Raw genomic sequence first — 21,484 nt, forward strand, 5'->3', positions numbered from 1 at the left:
AACCCTGTTCAGGCACAGAAAATCCATATGCCATTATTTCAAAATTCCAAAATCCAAAACAAATTAAAGACCACATATAAATCATGCAATTGGCATAACATTTCTATAACTTTGCTTGTCCAATCCATTGCAAGCCAATTCCCACGACGTTTTCAACATTTGCTCCTTCAAAGCAGTGCTTACAAAAGTGCGAAGTGATATATTTTTTTCTTTAATCAGTTTTAATTACTTTATTAATAATTTCTTGTGTTACTTTCAAAAGAAGCCAATTAGAGTCTTTATCACCATCCAGCTGAAATCTGCCAGGTCTGCACAACCACACCATCCTGGGACCTGCTGGTCTTTGTGGTGGATGAACTCGCTTCCAAGCCTGTTCAGCCTTTGGGGAGCTGCGGACTAATCACAAATATTTAATATTTATTAAATAAGTGTCAGCCAATCCTTATTACAATGCAGTATGTTGTTTTCTTGCTTCCTTATTTGGAGTATCAAATTTAATAGCTGTAACGTATTGAAAATTTCTCTGACATATGATTGTTTCTCAAGTGTGCATTTTTTTTTGCTATTAAAGGGTGTTTCCATCTTATTACTAACGGGTGCTGCTGGCACTGGCAAGACTGCTACAATACAAGTTCTTGTAAAGGAGCTGGGAATCCACCTGTTGGAATGGACAAATCCTTTATCAGAAAACCAATTTAAAAGCCATGATGAATTTAAAGGCTGCTCTAATACTGGTACGAGCAGATTTCGGCCATTTTGGTGTTCAAGTGCATTGTTCCAAATGATCCAGTTTTTGCAGCAGTGCACGTACTTTCTGTCATCTAAGTTGAGACACAGAATTAAAACTTGTTTCTGTTTGAACTATATAACACAATTATTCTATAAGAAAATTTTATTTTTGAACGAACAAACCTTCAGAAAGCTTTTTGTGATTAGTTACATGGCAAATGGCATCTGTGTAGGGTAAGGATTCATTGTTTCATAGACAACACACTGCCATTTTTTATATTGCACCATATCACTGCTGATTTTTAGATTAGCTAATTTGATCATGCGTACTGTTTTCCTGTGTTCGTGGCGTGTTATGGAAACAGATGTTAAAATAGAAGATTCTGACAACTGGAAGTGCTAAAATGCACTAAGAAACTGTCGACTGTTTCAAGTTAATAATTGGATAAAATTACAATGTTATTTGGAAAAAGTTATTTGTTTCCCAACAGTTCTGATTAGACAATTGATGGGATCTTTTGAACTTTCAGAGATCATGAGTGTGTGATGTATTTGAACAAAGAAATGTTACTCAGTCACCACTTTTTGAGTAAGGTTGTGCTACTTGCTTCCTAAAAAGCAGGATGAAAATAAATAATTGTCATAATTTTAGAACTAACTTTGGTCCTAGTTGCAGCATTTAAACAGAATCCTAAATAGTTTGCTTTTGTCTGGAATGGAGTAGTTTTTAGTTTCTCATTTATTCTTTTTCACTTATGCAAACAAAAGAAATGGTGATAAGTAGTGTTTTCAATTTTGATGGAAGTGAACAAACAGTGGGTGATGGGGTGGGAGTCTTGAAATTTTTTTTTAAAGGGCAGTATTTTTGCTGCTCCTTTTTTTTTCCTTCTTTTGGCTTCCTCTTGAAGACTTGCTAACCTGGTCTCGGAGCTGAAAAGGAGCCCTTCAATTGATCATGCCATTAAGTTATTGATAATTTAGAAACTTGGTGTTGCCATTCATGTTTTGCTGCCTAATCATTCAGCCAAAGTAAAAATCTCTTGTGCAATTCTCCGTACAACACTTCCTTTTTATGTCTATATACCAATTTTACTTCCTGAATTGAATATGAACAGGTTTCTCCAGCCTATTTAAGTTTTAAAAAACATGGTTTTTGATTTTCCTCAGAAGCAGGTCTTCGGATAAATATCAGCAAGTCACAGTCTGTTCTATTTGAAGAATTTTTATTGAGAGCCAACAAGTACAAAAAGCTTCAGATGCTGGGCGATAGAGTGGAGACGGACAAAAAACTGATTCTTGTGGAAGTGAGTATGATCTTTCTGAATTCTTTGTTCACTGTGAAGAATCTTTCCGTAATCAACCTGTTTAATGAAGGGGTGTTAATCTTTTGACTATTATGGTAAGGTAATCGTCAAAACTTCAGGAAATAGTGCATCTTAAATTTTTTGATCATTCCACTCATTTGTGCTTTTCAAATATTGATTTTTGAAATATACAAGATTTTTTAAAGTTGAAAAGTATGTTCTGTGCTCATCAGAAAATAAGAATTCTACAATGGATACAGCAATCACCTTGTATTCTAGAATATCAAAGTATTGATCATTCACAATCATTGAATATATTTGCACTTTTCAAAATATCAGACCTCCCTGTTCACTTAAGAGAAACTAAGTATGTACAGCTTTTGATAACTCTTATTTCTTGATTCACAGGATATTCCGAATCGGTTTTATAGAGAACCTTCCTGTATGCATGATATTTTGAGGTAAGTTTTCAGAAGTATACATGTCAGTGAAAATTACTACTGTTTGTACTACAAACATTTGCAGTTTTCCGATAAACTGTTTTTAAAATTACTAAAGCAGTAGGTGTAGAACTGCCATTGAGCCAACGTTTAATATGTAGAAATTATGAAGACAAGAATAATTTTCTTACTTAACTATCACTTTACCATGAGTACTAATTCCAAAAAGTCAAACATTTCTTCCAAACTGAATATCAATAGAGATTCTTCAATACATGTTAATTTTTTTAGCTTTTTAAAAGCTACTTTGAAGCTTTTTAAGACTTTGTTTTAAGTCAAGTCAATTACTCTTGAGTTCTAATTGTCTAAAATCACTCACATAAACCTAAGCTAGTATCATATTTTTTTTTAAATGCAGCTAGTGTACTATTAAGCACAAAATTCTTCACTGGGGTCACTTCTGTCTGCAAGCAGCTCTGTGAAGGTTGTTTTTTTCTAATTCATGTCTTTGTTCACCAGTTTTCTTTAGGCCTTTACACAAATCACGTCTTTCAATAGAATTATCATTCTTTTTCCCCGGGATCTCGCTCTTGATGGTCACTTCCATCCAGCTGTTCATTTGGTTGAAATATCCATCTAAATTCCCCCAACATTAAAAGCTCTGTGTCCTTTTCTTTGAGATTATGTCTGGTAGTGTCAACGTTTTGTTTTAACTTTTTAAAGATCTCCTGCGGACACAAACTAAGTTTCCCCAACAGGCAATAGTCTGGTCCCTTCTGTGGATGAAAGTCAGGTGATGGGTGTGGGTTTGACAAATTGAGCAATGACAATATCTGGAACTGACTGAGTCGCCAAAGTTGAGATGATGGTTTACAGCATATTCGTTCACCATTCACTCACTGGTCCCTTCCAAACGAGGATGACTCTCTTCCACTCAGTTGAGGTTGGTTGGCTCACCGAGCTGGTTTGTTAATTCGCAGACGGTTCATTACCATGCTTGGTAACATCCTCAGTGCGGCTTCCAATGAAGCGTCGGTGTGTTTTCCTGCCTGGCTTTTAAACTCTGGGGTCCATTGAGACGGATTGCCTCACTTCTGGTTTTCCTTCGTAGTGGAATGTATATGGGGTTGGGTTCAATGTGTTTATTAATAGCCTGAGAGTAGAAGGTCAAGAGAGAGTTAGAGCATATAAGAGTTGTGTTGACTGCAGTTTTGGTGGCTTTGTTGTGCTATGCTGTGAATGGGGATGATTAATTTGCATAATTGGTCATGAGAATGCATGAAACAAAACAGAAACTGCTGAGTTTCTCCAGCGAGTCTGGAAATGTCTGTGGAGAGAAAGCGACATTCATGTTTCAAGTCCAGTGAACCCTCTTCATGTGCTTGCATGACTTTTTCCTTGCTCAAGGAATTAGCCTAAAATGGGGACAGGTGAATTTGACATGGTAAGTTCATATTCTGGCTGAATTAAAACAGATAGAACTGTTTTGACTGTAAATGGCCTTTAATAGGGTTTTTAAAAAACCCTATGTGGTTGTAAACGTGGAGAACAATCAGTGAAGATGCATGCCATGCATAAATGAAAGAGACCCTCTATCAAAGGTGTTTTTAAAAAAAAAAACTGCTGGGTAAGGGACAAAGCAGTGCCGCACTCTACAAACACTCCATAACTGATGAAGTGGTACACCTGCTGCATCAGGTCACAATATTGTCCTTTTATCGTATTCAAGAATATCTCTCCCATTGGACGACACTGCATCATACCTGCCAGGTGTTGTACTGGATAGTATGACAAATTCTGTTATGATCCCTGCTGATGTTACTGCTGGACAGGTCTGATCCCAGATTGAGTTAACATTTCTCTTATGTTTTTTGAACTAGTCCCTTCCTCAAGGAAGAACTATTGTTATATCTGACCCCAGCCAGTCTTCAGTGACCTGCACCTAAAGGATTTCCATAATTGAAGCTATCCTGAAGCAGAAATCAATTCTTGATTTCATGTAAACCAAAAGCAAGCTAATAACTGTCCACATTTTTGCTCCCTGATCATGATATTCTCAGAATATCAAGAAATTCCAATTTCACTCCAGGAGGGCCCCAATTTCTGTTACATACAGGTTTAAAATCATGGCTTGAGAAATGCTGACATTAATTATTTAAGCTTGTTATACACACAGACTAAAACCCACATTACCCCAGACTCTGAAATAGATGATGAAATACATAAATCACACGTATTACACCACAATACATATTACACCACAATACATTATTTATAAGTTCTGTGAACAGATGCAATAAGTAAAATTTATTGATTTGATAGTTCAGATTATTGACAACACTTTGCTTTAAGTTTACTACTTGCCTACACTAAGCCTATAAACAAACTTACATTCCTGTATCAGAGATAATGGGAACTGCAGATGCTGGAGAATTCCAAGATAATAAAATGTGAGGCTGGATGAACACAGCAGGCCAAGCAGCATCTCAGGAGCACAAAAGCTGACGTTTCGGGCCTAGACCCTTCATCAGAGAGCCGGTTGGTCCGGAGGGAGGAGGGTAACTTCTTCAGGTTAGGAAGAGGCTTCGCAGTGAGGTTAAAATAGTATCAGAGATAATGGGAACTGCAGATGCTGGAGAATACCAAGATAATAAAATGTGAGGCTGGATGAACACAGCAGGCCAAGCAGCATCTCAGGAGCACAAAAGTTGACGTTTCGGGCCTAGACCCTTCATCAGAGAGCCTCTCTGATGAAGGGTCTAGGCCTGAAATGTCAGCTTTTGTGCTCCTGAGATGCTGCTTGGCCTGCTGTGTTCATCCAGCCTCACATTTTATTATCTTACATTCCTGTATATCATCTTGTGCACATTCATAGACCAGCATGGCATAAATTCAAGAGAAAATGTACAAGTATCGCACAAGTCCCAAAGTGATTATTCCTCAAATATTTCATTCTGCCATTTAGCTGAATGAGTTGTAATCACTTTTGACCCGTAGTTGGATACGTGCCTGTGATTGTCCTCTCGCTTCATACTGAAAGTCATTTTCACTTAGTTTTCACTGAACCAATAAGATTACACATAATCCAAAGGTACACAACTGACTGGAAAAGTCTACCTATTGAACTATTGTTGGTGAAAGCAAAATTGTAAATGGCCAATTTACAAGCAAATTACTGCAGATACTGGAATTTGTCTGAAAACCACAAATGCTGGAGATCACAGTGGGTCATACAGCATCCACTGAGAGCAAACTAACATTTCAAGTCTAGATGACTCTTCAGAGCTGACACCAATTTACATCTGATGCATTCATGGTTTTGGTTAAGTATATTTCACAATCTTCATTTACAAGTCTTGTTTATAAGGGCAGTAGTTAGCATTGCTGCCTCACTCTCCCAGGGACTTGGGTTCGATTCCACTCTCGGGCGATTGTCTGTGTGGAATTTGTGCATTCTGCCAGTGTCTGTGTAGGTTTCCTCCAGGTGCTCCAGTTTCCACAGTCCAAAGATGTGCAGGTTAGGTTGAATTTTTTTTTAAAAAATGAAAGAAACCAAAACAGAAGTAGCTGGAAAAGCTCAGTAGGTCTGGCAGCATCAATGAAGAGAAGTCAAGTCAACGTTAACATTCTGCCTGCAAAAAAGACCCTAAGCTTCCAGTTGCCTGTCACTTTCATACACCACCCTGTTCCCTGGCCAACATCTGTCTCAGCCTTGTTGCTGTGCTTCAGGACAAGCTAGAAGAACAACGCCTCATTTTTCACTTGGGGACTCTGCAACCTTCTGGATACAATGTTGAGTTACATAGTTTCAGGGCCTGAACTCCCCCCTGTCCTGGCCCCCTACCGTATACACCAGACCGTGTTGTCCCATAGTCTGTCATTGCACACTGGCTTTTATTAGTCACTAGTAGTCTCCATTAGCAGCTATTCACCCTCCCAGCCAGATAGTTATGAACTCCTTTGTCCAACAATTTTCCTCTTTGGGTTCTATCCCTATCTATTGTTTACTCCTTACCTCTTCTCTCCCCCCCACCCTCCTCCCCATCTGCTGCGTATAAACCAACATTTTTCGAACTACCATCAGTTCTGAGGAAGGGCCACCAGATGCAAAATGTTAACTCCATGTTTTCTCCTCGGATACTGCCGAGCTTTTCCAGCAACTTCTGTTTTTGTTGCAGGTTAGGTTGATTGGCCATGCTAAATTGCCCATCGTCTCCAGCATTGTGCAGGTTAGTGGATTAGCCATGGGAAATGCAAGTTTACAGGGATAGGTTCAGCGGGGTGTGAGAGTCTGGTAGCATGCTGTTTGGAAGGTCAGTGTGGACACAATGGGCCAAATGGCCTACTTCCACACTGTAGAGTTTCTGTGAATCTATGCCTTTGACTTAAAATAAAATCAATGTTCTTAAAGGTCTTTAAATTATTCTTTGTGTATAAACTATATAAAATGACTACAGAAGCTTAAAGTAGCACAGCACAGAATAAGATGACTTAAAACATTGTGCTAGCATACTCAACAAACCTGTATTATAAGAATCTTTGGTAATTACAAATACTCCAATGGAAGAAGAGTATTTAAAATCTGTTGTTAGAACATGAAATCTGAGCACAGAAGGAAATATTAAATGCTCTGTTCTTTTAATAGGAGGTTTGTGCAAGTGGCAAGGTGTCCATTGGTGTTTATAATTTCTGATAGTGTTAGTCAAGACAGTGGTCATCGGTTACTCTTCCCTAAAGACATCCAAGAGGAATTGGGTATTGCGAACATAAGGCAAGTACTAACTGTACTGTTAATGACAAATCTATGTTTAGGTGGTGGAGTATGCCTTTTAAACAGGTTCTCCTGATCCTCTTGTTTAGTTTACATAATAAAGCAGTATGATCTGGAATTAAATTATTTCCTGGATTTTTCAAAATGTTATAAATTGCAGTGTTTTTATTGGAAAAGTGAGTAAGTTTTAAGTTTTTTTTTCTTATATTCTATCATGTGTTGTGGGCATCACTGGCTAGGCTAGCATTCATTTCTCTTCCTTAATTAACATTGTGAAATGTGGTGATCAGCTACTTCCTTAAGCTGCTACATTCATTGGCAATAGCAATTCTGTTTGCAAAGGAGTTCTGGGATTATGACCCAGTGACAGTGAAGGAACGCTAATACTGTTCCAAGCCAGGATAGTCCATGGCTTGCAAGGTGTTGTTGCTCCTGTGCATCTGCTATCCTTGTCCTTCTAGGCATTAGAGGGCATGGATTTGGAAGGTACTGTTGGAGAGCCATGGTAAATTGCTGCAGTGCATGCTAGAATGTTCACAAGTAGTAGCAAATTAATGGTAATAAAGTCTGAAGCATTGTGATTATAGGTAACAGGAGTTGATTAGCTCAGTTGGCTGAACGGCTGGTTTTGTAATGTAGAGTTAAGCCAACAGTGTGTTCAATTTCTGCACCAGTTGAGGTTACCATGAAGGACTTTGCTTCTCAGTCTCTTCCCTCACCTGATGCATGCTGACCTCCAGTTAAACCATCAGTTCTCTCAAACGAAAAAACAGCCCTGTGGTCTGCTAAAACAATAGAGACTTTTTTTAAACCTTTTTTTATGGCAGTAACTTTTTCCAGTCCTGATCACAACTGTTTAGATCGTGTCTCATTTTTGCCAGCAGTCTTCCAAGTGCATTTCCCACATATCAATTCTTCTTTTGTGGCCAATACTGCGGGTGTTAATCAATATGAAAAGAGTTACTACCAAGCAAAACCTACTGAGAGATAGGGACAAAAGTAGGTCACACAGCCCTTTGGGCCTGCTCTGCCTTTCAGTATGGTCATGGCTGATCATGTGTCTCTACTCCACTTTTCACCCTTTTCCTTTATCCCTGAATTTACTGAGAGTCTGAAATTTGTAGATTTTCAGCCTTGAGTAAACATCCATAATACTTTCTGGATAGAGAATTCCAACAATTTGCAAGTCTTTGAGTAAAAATAATTTCATCTCTGGTATCTGAAATGACTAACCCTTTTACTGAGTCAGGGCCCCTGTGTTCTAGTTTCCCCAAGTCAGACAGAACAATCTTGTTGTCTGTCTTTCTTTTGAGAAACTTGTATTTCAATGTCATTCCCACTCATTCTTCTAAACTCTAGAGAATATAGATCTAATTTATTCAATCTCTCCTGAATGGACCGTCTTATTGGAACCAGTGTAGTAAACCTGCCTCCATTGTAACTAAATCTTTCCTGAGATATGGTAGCTAAAATTGCAAACGGTACTCCAGGAATGATTTAATCAAGTCAAATACGATTGTAATGAGACTTTTTTTTATTCCTGTATTCCAATCCTCTTGTAATTAAGGCCAGCACCTAATTTTTTTTCTTCCTGATTTGCTCTCTGTACCTGCAAGCTAACTTTCTGTTTGCTTTGTATAAATACATGCAATCTAAGTTGTTAACTTCTTGCTTGTCACATTACATTCCATCTGCCATGTTTTTGCCAATTCACTTTATCTAAATCTCAAGTTTCTCAAGAGCCAACACTTGCTACTGATATGATTGCTTGGGTACACTGGCTTCCATCAGCTCCTACATACTACAACTGCGAAACGTTGGCTGTCCAGTCATTTGTCTTTTGATTTTAATTAAGTAAATTGGATGTTTAATATTTTTAAGGTGAATTTCTAAACTGTACTCTGTAACTATAATAGTTTCCTTTTTTTTAAGCAACTTCACCATTCAAAACAGATACTGAAGGAATACCTACCAATCCCATACCTGTTTTCCTGTGGTATTATTCTTCAGCACTGACAAGTAGAAATAAGCTGAAGGGGCTTGCTGCTGCCAGTTTTTAATCTCCTGCTGTCTTTGTTGCACAGGTCACGCTCCCTGTCTGTTTCATAGTGCTGACTTGCTGCACATTCCTCCCCTGAAAATTATTCAGGACAATATTTATTCAAAGGAAGAGACTTAGAATATTGCAAAGATTTGTAATAGGCCTGAGAATCAAGGGAGATTAGAGATCACCAGAAAGCAACCAAAAATTTGATAAAAAGGGGTAAAATATTATACAAGAAAACACTAGCCAAGTGTTTAAAATAAATTTAGAGTTTATAAAAAGTTAATCCAAGACTATCCTTATTTCCTTAATGAGCTATTTTCCTCTTAGGAGGTTTCATTTTTTAAAAATTAAAATATTTTTGAAATATTACAACATTTTTAGTGCTTTCCATTGTTCACTTACTTATTTGTAAATGCAAGTAGCTAAGGACCCAGTGCTGATCTTTCCAGCACCTCACTAATTAACAGCTAACTTGAAAATACCCTGTTGCAACTCTCTGCTTCTGGCTCATTAATCAATTCTTCATCCATGCCAATGTATTACCCCAACTTCACAAGCACCTACCTTTGCATATTAACCTTTTTAGTACCATCTTATTCAAATGCCTTTTGGAAAGTTATGTACACTACATATTTTAGCTCCTCTTTGTCTACCTGTTGGAATCATGTACAACAAAACAAATTTGTTAAGCTTGACTTTTTTTCTAAATCTTGTTTGCTTTGATTGTACTACAACTTCATTTTTCTAAGAGCTTTGTTGAGACTTCTTTAATAAATTACAGCATTTTCCTAATTAACTAGTATCATATTAATTGACCTGTCGTAACCTGTTTTCTTTTTTGTCTTTCTTCCTTCCAACATTCGCAAATGTTACATTTGCGAACTTACAATCTGAGGTACCATTCCAGGATCTAGGAAAGTCTGTAAAATTATAACCATTACATTCTTCATCTCTACAACTTCCTCTTTTTTAAAATCCTGAATACGGGCCATCGTGCTCTGGTGATTTGTCAGCTTTTAACCCTTCAGTTTCTCCCAAATTTATCTCCGCTGGTATTGAATGCTTTAAGTTACTTGCTCTTCATTGCCCCCTTGTGACTTCTACTGTGAAGACAGAGGAACTGTAGTTTTCAGTGTCTCTGACATTTCCTCACTTCTCTTAGCTTATTCTGTCTCTACCTCTACAGCACTAACATTTACACTAGCTTCTGTACTTTGTTTGTACAAGCTTTTACAAAGAATATAATCTGTTTCTATTCATGGCTAGCTTACTTGATTTTCATAATCTAAGAAAGGCAAAAGTAGATTAACTTTTTGGTCCCATTTTACTGATTTCTAAAACTTCCCCAATCCTCAGGCTAACTTTGTTCTTCAAAACTTTATAAAGTCGTCTTTTACTGAGAGCATAGACGCAAGAGTATGACACTCACCTATTGAGCCTGCTAACCCATTCATCAGATCATTACTGATTATCTACCTCCAAGCCATTTCTGCACTATTCCCATATTCCTGATGTCATTAGTGTTCAGAAATCTATTGATCTCTGTCTTGAACATGCTTAATAATTGAGTTTCTACAGCTTTCCAGTTAGAAAATTCTAAAGATTCATCACCCTCTGAGTAAAGAAATTCCTTTGTCTCATTTTTAAGTGGCTTATCCCTTATCCCGAGACTCTGCTCTGGTTCTTAACTCACCAGCCAGAGGAAACGTCTTACCTGCATTGACTCTTTCATACCCCGTAAGATATTAATATCCAGTACTTGTTCTTCACAAGCCATTAGTGAATCTTTGTCACTAATTTTTGCCTTAAAAGAATATAGTTTTGTTGAAAATTGTGAATAACTTCTTTACTTGTTTCCCATAGTTTAGTTTATTTACTGCTATAACTTCTATTTACCCAAGCAACCATAACTAGCTCTTCCTGCAAGTTTGATCCTGTCCCCATCCGATATATGCATTTTTTTTTAGCAGGGCTAGACATCACAAGTAACAAATTATGGTTTTTTTTGTTATCCTTCTACCTAGTTTGAAATTTGCTGAATTCCATTCTATCATCTCATTCATTCCTGGCTAAAATGAGATTATTTTGGTTTTACCAAAGATTGAACCTTGAATATGCTGGTCTATGCGGTTCAAATCACAGCTAATAAAAGCTATTGTGAGGGCTCATCACGTGTTAATTATTGCATTCCTGATGAATTCTAAATCAAGATTTTCCATTTCTGCCATGTTCCATTATATTGAATATGTTCCCCTGTTTTTTGGCAGTTTTAATCCTGTGGCTCACACAAGCATGTTGAGAGTTTTAAATAGAATAGCTTCTCAAGAGGCTAGTAAGGTAAGTTTTTAACAGTGTTAACTTTTTCCGTATTCACCCCGACTTCATTGAAAGGGTTTGTTTTGGAATTTACTTTAAGTGTCAGTAGCTCCCTGCTGATTTGCTGAATTTATAGTGATGCAATCTGACCTCACTTGAGAGTACTACATTTGATTCTGGGCACTATACCTTGGGTATATACAGAGAAGAACAATGAAGCTGATTCCAAATTTAATGGAGATGACCTTTTAAGAGAAAAGATTATACATGTTTACTTCTATATTATGCTAGTTAAGATACCTCTGCATCTCAGTCCAGAGCTCCTTCAGTAATTACAGGCTGTACCTTCATGTTCAACAGTATCCGGATTGGACTTTTGCAGAGCAGAGAATTTTCCAGACCACAGGAGTCTATATGTCCTGTACAGTCCAGGCTCGTGGCCTGTGCCACACTTGACACACTGAGACCAAAACTCAGTTTGTGGCTTGTGTGGCTGTTCTTTCTGGCCATCTTTACCTTAGCTGTCACTTGTCTTGAGGAAAATGAGGTTGGAGCTGAATTACAAATTTGAGGAGGTACTTCAGATCACCAGCACCTCCTAGTGGAGTTATGAGAGTTACAGGGAGGAAGGAATCTAACCAGCAGTGAAATAGTCAACTCATTCTGTAAGTCAAAACTTGACTTCTTAGAATGAATCTTAAAATTGTAGTGGAGGGAATGAGACAGGTGCTGACTTAAAACTGAAGTATTGTGCGTGCTGGCCCATAATTTACTGGACCAGCGAATATCAGATAACTGAGGTACAAACTGTACTTGAATATTCTTCTTGAATACCTTTTTGTAAATATGTTGTTAGAATTATGTTTTCCATACCCTTTCCAGCTTTGCCTTTATAACCACACTCATATTTGCTAAGTTAATTGTTTTTAAAAATGGATGTCTTGTGCTCAATTAATTGTTGATTTGTGACTGTTATGTTCAGATTGTCTTGCTTGCGGTGAATAATATCAATCAGTTGGGTAGTGAAGTTGATGTTTTTATCCAAATAAAAATCACAGATGAAATAATTTTCTTAATATCCTGCAATGCAGAAGGATGAGAAGATTACTGTTCCTGACACAACTGTACTAGAGTTACTCTGCAGAGGCAGCGCAGGAGATATCAGAAGTGCAATAAACAACCTCCAGTTTACTTCAGTCAAAGGTACCTATTTAAAAGGATAAATTGAAAATAAGTTAACTTCGTAAATAGTTTTAACAATACAGAATTAGCGATTATTTTAAGTTAGTAAAGTAATACTTCAAAATTAAACAACTGAAAACTTGAAAGATGTTTTTTTAAAACCTAGCATGTTGTAGCATTTAAGGGCTGGAATCTCAGAGCACCGTAGTCCTCATCCTCTTGCCAAAAGGTTAGGGTGAGGAGCTGTGCCAAGGAAGGAAACAGCTGCCATGTGGCCAATTAATGATCCATTTGTCATTAATAAACTGGAGGTAGGACTTCCTCCCTTCAGACTGGAAGTCCTGACTCCACTCCTGGCCAGTCTCAGGCCAGCAATCTTCAGCACTGGCAGCAACTATGAGAGTGCTGGCAATTGCTGGTCTGCACTCGGTACTTGAGTTGTGCTGAATCGAGTTCTGCAAGTGGGTAAATGTTAGGGTGGCAGGGGGCAACATTTTGAGGAGATCATGAATGGAGGGGAATTTAGGGGGCACGTGCCTTGACAGGGTGGAGTACCCTCCAAAAGGCCATTCTTAGCTCTAGAAGGAAACTATTCCCTCACCCCTGCCACTAGGTAAGCCTAGGATGGGGCCCCTTGTGATGATTAATTGTCCACCAAAAGACATCAATTTGATCTGCAGTGTGTCAGCCACTTGTGCCACCCCAGCAGTAATAACAATGCAGTGGGAATGGGGAGGGAGAATTGGGTGGTGGACAGATCAACTGATTTTATTTCTCTGCTCCCACCTTCAAAGCCAATGGTATGAAATCGTAAGTGCTAAGTACTCCAGAGTGAACCTGTAAGTTTTAACTGGAGAATGTAAATAAAATAGATACTTTTTGAGTTTTCTCATGGGAATTGCTACCAAATGTATCCTTCAGCTGATGGAGGGTTAGAGAGGAATGTAACCAAGCTGCAGATCACAAGCTTGTTTGATCCTCACTTTAAAGTTGTGCATTCTTTATTTTGCAATGTGCCTCAAGTTTTGCTATTTAGCTATAAACATTGTATGGTTATGAAATGTTGTATGAAAAGAGAAGTAGAATTTTTGGAGCAGAGGTACAAGAGAGTTGGAAGATCTAGAAGATGCAGAAATGAGGCACCACACCACTAAAAGCAAGAGTTGCAATTAAAATATGACCTTTTTTTGTATGGGAATCTTAAATGGGAATTTATGAAGGAAAGACTTACAACTACCCATGTGCACAGACAGATACCACGGCCGACGCCGACGGAACCCCGCCCACGGCCGACCTCATTGCTCCGCCCACAACCTCCACAGCCAGCAACCCCAGAGGAGACAGCCACACTGAGCCCTGCCGCATCTTCACCATCCCCCCAGACCTCCCACTGACTGAGGACGAACGGTCAGTCCTGAGTAAGGGGCTCACCTTTGTCCCCCTACAACCACACATCAACGAATACCAGTCACAATTGGACATAGATCAGTTTTTCCGTCGTCTTCACCTCCATGCCTACTTCTTCAACCAGGAACCTAACCCTCCCTCCACTGACCCCTTCACCCGCTTCCAACACAAGTCCTCCTCCTGGACACCACCCCCAGGCCTCCTACCCTCCCTCGACCTCTTCATCTCCAACTGCCGTCGCGACATTAACCGCCTCAACCTCTCACCCACTCCAACCTCTCCCCTACAGAACGGGAAGCCCTCCGCTCCAACCCCAACCTCACCGTCAAACCCGCAGACAAGGGTGGCGCAGTGGTAGTATGGCGCACTGACCTCTACATCACCGAGGCCAGACGACAACTCTCCGACACCACCTCCTACCGCCCCCTTGATCATGACCCCACACCCGAGCACCAAACCATCATCTCTAACACCATTCATGACCTCATCATCTCAGGGGACCTCCTACCCACAGCCTCCAACCTCATTGTTCCGCAATCCCGCACGGCTCGTTTCTATCTCCTTCCCAAAATCCACAAACCTGTCTGCCCTGGTCGACCCATCGTCTCAACCTGCTCCTGCCCCACCGAACTCATCTCCACCTATCTGGACTCCATTTTCTCCCCTTTGGTCCAGGAACTCCCTACCTACGTCCGTGACACCACCCACGCCCTCCACCTCCTCCAGGACTTCCAATTCCCTGGCCCCCAACACCTCATCTTCACCATGGACGTCCAGTCCCTATACACCTGCATTCCGCATGCAGATGGCCTCAGGGCCCTCCGCTTCTTCCTGTCCCGCAGGCCCGACCAGTCCCCCTCCACCGACACCCTCATCCGCCTAGCCGAACTCGTCCTCACCCTCAACAACTTCTCTTTTGACTCCTCCCACTTCCTACAGACTAAAGGGGTGGCCATGGGCACCCGCATGGGCCCCAGCTAGGCCTGCCTCTTTGTAGGTTACGTGGAACAGTCCCTCTTCCGCACCTACACAGGCCCCAAACCCCACCTCTTCCTCCAGTACATTGATGACTGTATCGGCGCCGCCTCTTGCTCCCCAGAGGAGCTCGAACAGTTCATCCACTTCACCAACACCTTCCACCCCAACCTTCAGTTCCCCTGGGCCATCTCCAGCACATCCCTCACCTTCCTGGACCTCTTAGTCTCCATCTCAGGCAACCAGCTTGTAACTGATGTCCATTTCAGCCCACCGACTCCCACAGCTACCTAGAATACACCTCCCACCCACCCTCCTGCAAAAATTCCATCCCCTATTCCCAATTCCTCCGCCTCCGCTGCATCAGCTCCCACGATAAGACATTCCACTCACGCACATCCCAGATGTCCAAGTTCTTCAAGGACTGCAACTTTCCCCCCACAGTGATCGAGAACGCCCTTGACCGCGTCTCCCGTATTTCCCGCAACACATCCCTCACGCCCTGCCCCCGCCACAACCGCCCTAAGAGGATCCCCCTCGTTCTCACACACCACCCTACCAACCTCCGGATACAACGCATCATCCTCCGACACTTCTGCCATCTACAATCCGACCCCACCACCCAAGACGTTTTTCCATCCCCATCCCTGTCTGCTTTCCGGAGAGACCACTCTCTCCGTGACTCCCTTGTTTGCTCCACACTGCCCTCCAACCCCACCACACCCGGCACCTTCCCCTGCAACCGCAGGAAATGCTACACCTGCCCCCACACCTCCCCCCTCACCCCTATCCCAGGCCCCAAGATGACATTCCACATTAAGCAGAGGTTCACCTACACATCTGCCAATGTGGAATACTGCATCCACTGTACCCGGTGTGGCTTCCTCTACATTGGGGAAACCAAGCGGAGGCTTGGGGACCGCTTTGCAGAACACCTCCGCTCAGTTCGCAACAAACAACTGCACCTCCCAGTCGCAAACCATTTCCACTCCCCCTCCCATTCTTTAGATGACATGTCCAACATGGGCCTCCTGCAGTGCCACAATGATGCCACCCAAAGGTTGCAGGAACAGCAACTCATATTCCGCCTGGGAACCCTGCAGCCTAATGGTACCAATGTGGACTTCACCAGTTTCAAAATCTCCCCTTCCCCCACCGCATCCCACAACCAGCCCAGCTTTTCCCCTCCACCCACTGCATCCCAAAACCAGTCCAACCTGTCTCTGCCTCCCTAACCTGTTCTTCCTCTCACCCATCCCTTCGTCCCACCCCAAGCTGCACCTCCATCTCCTACCTACTAACCTCATCCCACCTCCTTAACCTGTCCGTCTTCCCTGGACTGACCTATCCCCTCCCTACCTCCCCACCTGTACTCTCTCCACCTATCTTCTTTTCTCTCCATCTTCGGTCCGCCTCCCCCTCTCTCCCTATTTATTCCTGAACCCTCACCCCATCCCCCTCTCTGATGAAGGGTCTAGGCCCGAAACGTCAGCTTTTGTGCTCCTGAGATGCTGCTTGGCCTGCTGTGTTCATCCAGCCTCACATTTTATTATCTTGTATTCTCCAGCATCTGCAGTTCCCACTATCTCTGATACCATATTTGAACAGATTGGTTGGGCGAACGTCCATACTTTGTAGGGACGTTCGACGTTCTAGTTAGTTCTCTGCTAGCAAGTGATATAAATAGCAGGTAAATTTGTTTATTCTTTGTTGAACTTGAAAGCATAAGAATAAAACAGCTTTGCTTCTGATTAGTTAACAGTGGCACTTGCAGCAAAGGAATCTGGGAATTGTATGGAAACAGAATCACAATGAGCTACAGTTGCTTCCACAGTAAAAACAGCCTGCCACTGTGAATTGCCTAAGTTAAACTTTGAAAATTAGTGACTTTTTCAGGGCACCGTGGGCTTTTGGTTCTTGTGAAACCATTTTCCAGTATGAACCTCTACTTTAACAGGAAGGAAGAACAAATTAAACTTCTATGCAAGACCTCAATGAACAATGATGTAGTAGTGTCAGTTGTTGTATTTTTGTAATGAGTCATTCCCGTGACGAGCTCACTGAAACTGGTGCTACTCTAAATTGTCCTTGTGCAGTAATCCTAAAATGTAGAATATGCTAAAGGTAATCAACTTTAAAATGATATTCCGTAATTTAACCAATTAGCTTCTACACGCTGGTTTATTCAGATTTCTACTGCAACATATTTCATAATTGCAGTACTTCATCTGCATGTATATCTGCCTGCACATAAACATGGTAATCTTCTGACAACTCAGGCTGCCCATTGGAACTGAATTCAGCACAGAACCATAAAGGAAAAACTTTAGTAAAAGCAGGCATGTCTTCAAGAGGAAAACAGAAAGAAAAATCTTCAAAGGCAAATGAAAAGGGAGGTGGCCTGCACACCATTGGAAGCAAGGACCAATCTCTCTTCCTGTTTCGAGCTCTGGGAAAAATAATTTATTGTAAACGTAAGTAGAACAAATCTTTTGACAGCTTCTTCCAAATCTGTTTGAATTTGTCAATTTGTGCAGGATTCACTGCGTTTGTATATGAGCAGGGCAGTTATCCTATTTTACACAATATATTAATTGCCCAAATTAAATAGGTTTACATTATTTTAAGGCCTCAACATTAATTGATCCAAGTAGACATATCCTGAAGTAAAGTATGACTAACTGGTTTCTTCTTGAATAGGATCAACTAAAGAATATTTTACACTTGTAATGCTACAAAGTATGATGTCAGGTGGTAGGAGATAGAAGGACAAGTATTACAACTTCTGCAGTTGCATGGGAGGTGCCATGGGGGGGAAGAATGAAGTAGTGTTATGAGTGTGGAGGAGAGCACCAGGATGTTAGGGACAGAATGGACACCGCAGAATGCCGACAAGGGAGAGGACGGTGAGAGGTTGCAGAAATAGTGAGGATGATCTTTGAATACAGAGGCTAGTGTGATGTAAAGTGAGAACAAGAGAATGCCTGTTGTTGTTCTGAGAGCAATGGTAAGGGATGAGGCACAAGTGATGGAAATGTCAGAAATGGTTGAAGACATATGTGGGAAATGGGTCAGACAAGGCTGAAGACCCTGTCACTCGGTGGTTGTTGTCCTTGGTTAAGAAAAGAGATGTCAGAAGCACCCCTGTGGCAGGTGGCATTATTGCAGCAGATAATCAAAGAAACTGGTAGAATCGAATGGAACCTTTACAGAAAGAAATTCATGATGATACTTAGTCAAGGTAACTGCGAGTCAGTCGGTTTGTAATGGATATTGGTCCTGCCTCCAGAAATGGAAACAGATCGGTTCTCGTTTCTGGGGTTAGATGAAAATGAGAGAAGAATCAGACTTCGCAAAATTGATACATCTTCCAATTTTGGAGGAGAGGAGGAAGCACCAGCAATGTTATTGTCAGTGATCCTGAGAAAAGTGTTTGGAGGGTAGTGGGCAGAAGGACTGGAGCAAGATCTGCCCTGTATTAACAATTATTTTTAACACATGATCGATTTATTTCCACATAATCTACTACTTAAATCTATTTTAAATGAGATTAAGTGCCTTTTTTTAGGAGGAGGAATGTTTTAATGGCATACCTGAAATGTTCTTGTGTGGTTTTCCTCAACAAGTCATTTTTTTATGACATCATCGATTTATCCTGCATTCATCAGAAGGAAGACTTGACGACATTAATGGGATTCATCACAATGTCTCCTTTTATCTTAGAAAATCGTCATCATAGATGACTAATACTGAACTTTTTTTCTATATCAAGTATGCCCTAATAAACTTAACTTCCCTAATAAAAAATGCTTTCCTGACTGCAGCCAGGAACATCAAAACAAAGTTAAACAGGTTATGCAATTTTGCTTTGCGTTATTTCATTGGCTACAAAATAGAGCAGTGGCTGTACTTCTGAAGTAACTAAACAGAGGTGAAAAGGTTTGAAATGATATGTTATACTAAGTACAATGCAGATCTTCCTCCCTTCCTTCCTCCCTCTCACCTCAAGCCCCACCCTATCTCCTACTGACTGACCTCATCCCACCCCCTTGACCTGTCCATACTCGCTGGACTGACCTATCTACTCCCTACCTCCCCACCTGCACTCACCTTTACTGGCTACATCCCCGCCTCTTTGACTGGTCTATCTCGTCTCCACTTATCTTCTCCTCTATCCATCTCCTATCTGCCTTCCCCTCTCTCCCTATTTATTTCAGAACACCCCTCCCCTCCCCCCACTACTGAAGAAGGGCCTGGACCCGAAACTTCAGCTTTCCTGCTCCTCTGATGCTGCTTGGCCTGCTGTGTTCATACAGCCCTACACCTGAGTGCAAAAAGTTGACGTTGGCAGTCAAGTGAAATTCAGATTGAGTGCTGCACTCTCAAGACACCATCTTTCATTTGAGACATTAAACCGAGGCTTCCGTGTTCAGTTGGCTGCATATAAATGATCTCATGGCACTATTTTGACAGGCTGAGTTATTCCAGTGTCCTGGACAGTTGTTATTGCTCAATCAACATCACACCAGATATTCTAGTCAATATTGTATTGCTGTTTGAAAGGTTTTTTAATGTGCTTCCTACCTTATAACAATGACTATACATCATTTGATTGCAAAGTTCTAGGAGATATTGATCATAAAAAGCACGATCGAAATGCAAGTGTCTTTTTTTAATCAACTCTATAAAACAGGACAGTACAGGCCCTTCGGCCCTCGATGTTGCGTCGATCTGTGAAACCAATCTGAAGCCCATCTAACCTACACTGTTCCATTATTATCCATGTTTATCAGATGACCATTTAAATACCTTAAACTTGGCAAGTCTGCTACTGTTGCAGGCAGGGCATTCCACGCCCTTACTACTCTCTGAGTAAAGAACCTACCTCTGACATCTGTCCTATATCTATCACCCCTCAATTTAAAGCTATGTCCCCTCGTGCTAGCCAACGCCATCTGAGGAAAAAAGCTCTCACTGTCCACCCTATCTAATCCTCTGATCATCTTGTATGTCTCTGTTAGGTCACCTTAACCTTCTTCTCTCTCACGAAAACAGCCTCACATCCCTCAGCCTTTCCTCACAAGATCTTCCCTCCATACCAGGCAACATCCTGGTCAATCTCCTCTGCACCCTTTCCAATGCTTCCACATCCTTCCTATAATGCGGCAACCAGAACTGCACGCAATACTTCTCGTGTGGCCGCACCAGAGTTTTGTACAGTTGCAACATGACCTCGTGGCTCCACAACTCAATCCCTCTACCAATAAAACCTAACACACTGTACGCCTCCTTAACAACCCTATCAACCTGGGTGGCAACTTTCAGGGATCTATGGACGTGGACACTGAATCTCACTGCTCATCCACACTACCAAGAATCTTACCATTGTACTCTTTGTACTCTTTGAATACTTTGTATTCCTGTTACTCCTTCCAAAGTGAATCACCTCACACTTTTCCGCATTAAACTCCATTTGCCACCTCTCAGCCCAGCTCTGCAGCTTATCAATGTCCCTCTGTAACCTGCAATATCCTTCTGCACTATCCACAACTCCACTGACTTTAGTGTCATCTGCAAATTTACCAAAACATTCTTTATTGCCCTCATCCAGGTCATTTATAAAAATGTTCATTTTAAGTACTGTGCTTTTTTTTTGATTTGCTGGTTTAGGTTAAAATATGGTCTAAATTTGAATATTTACACTGTTTGAATTTTAAGCACCAGCTGCTGTGTTGATTTGCTAAACTGGATCAGAAAGTCTTGATTTTAGAGTTCCTTTATTGTGGTAAATCGAGATTTGACCTGTAGAATGAGTCCTGTTTGGTTTCAGTTTATACATTAACTTATTTTATTTTTCCATGTAATTAGCATGAGATGGTAGTGTTTGAGATCAATTGCACATAACTTTTCAATAACAGCATGTGTTAATTTAGTAGAAATGCCTTAAGACACAGAAAGAGACTGTTCAGCGAATCAAGTCTGCTTGGCCGTTCAGTGGTATCATGGCTGACTGCAGCACTCTGTAAAGAATTTCACAGATTCACTAGTCTTAAGGAAAATAAATTATCCTTTGTTTCTGTTTTAAATAGATGATCACTTACTCTGCAATTTATGCCCTCTACTCCTAGACTATCCCATAAGGGGAAGCAAATTCTCCGCATCTACACTATAAATTCCCCTAAGAGCCTTAACTATTTCAACAAGGTCAGCTTTCATTCTTATAAATGGCAATTTCTGCAGACCTAAATCTACTTTAACCTTTCCTGACAAGAAAATTCTAACCAGGATCACTGGTTACTTCACAGTATTGTAA

General features: G+C 40.8%; 1 protein-coding gene across 7 annotated transcripts in view; it reads left to right on the forward strand.

Moving 5' to 3' along the window:
* rad17 (RAD17 checkpoint clamp loader component) overlaps positions 1 to 21,484 on the forward strand; it is a 59,566-nt gene that overhangs the window by 18,649 nt on the left and 19,433 nt on the right. For 5 of the 7 annotated variants that reach the window (XR_009445594.1, XM_048525702.2, XM_048525686.2 and 2 more), the window contains 7 exons: positions 572 to 734; positions 1,897 to 2,033; positions 2,442 to 2,494; positions 7,119 to 7,244; positions 11,559 to 11,628; positions 12,699 to 12,810; positions 17,451 to 17,645. Coding sequence is in view for 6 of the 7 variants with exons in the window: in XM_048525702.2 (XP_048381659.1) it covers positions 572 to 734; positions 1,897 to 2,033; positions 2,442 to 2,494; positions 7,119 to 7,244; positions 11,559 to 11,628; positions 12,699 to 12,810; positions 17,451 to 17,645 (856 nt within the window). In the remaining variant the exon portion in view is untranslated. The remainder of the gene's footprint in view (positions 1 to 571; positions 735 to 1,896; positions 2,034 to 2,441; positions 2,495 to 7,118; positions 7,245 to 11,558; positions 11,629 to 12,698; positions 12,811 to 17,450; positions 17,646 to 21,484) is intronic. The other 2 variants (XM_059644786.1, XM_048525710.2) reach the window with 2 other exon arrangements.

This window comes from Stegostoma tigrinum, chromosome 3 (genome assembly GCF_030684315.1).
Source record: "Stegostoma tigrinum isolate sSteTig4 chromosome 3, sSteTig4.hap1, whole genome shotgun sequence".
Taxonomy (NCBI): Eukaryota; Metazoa; Chordata; class Chondrichthyes; order Orectolobiformes; family Stegostomatidae; genus Stegostoma; species Stegostoma tigrinum.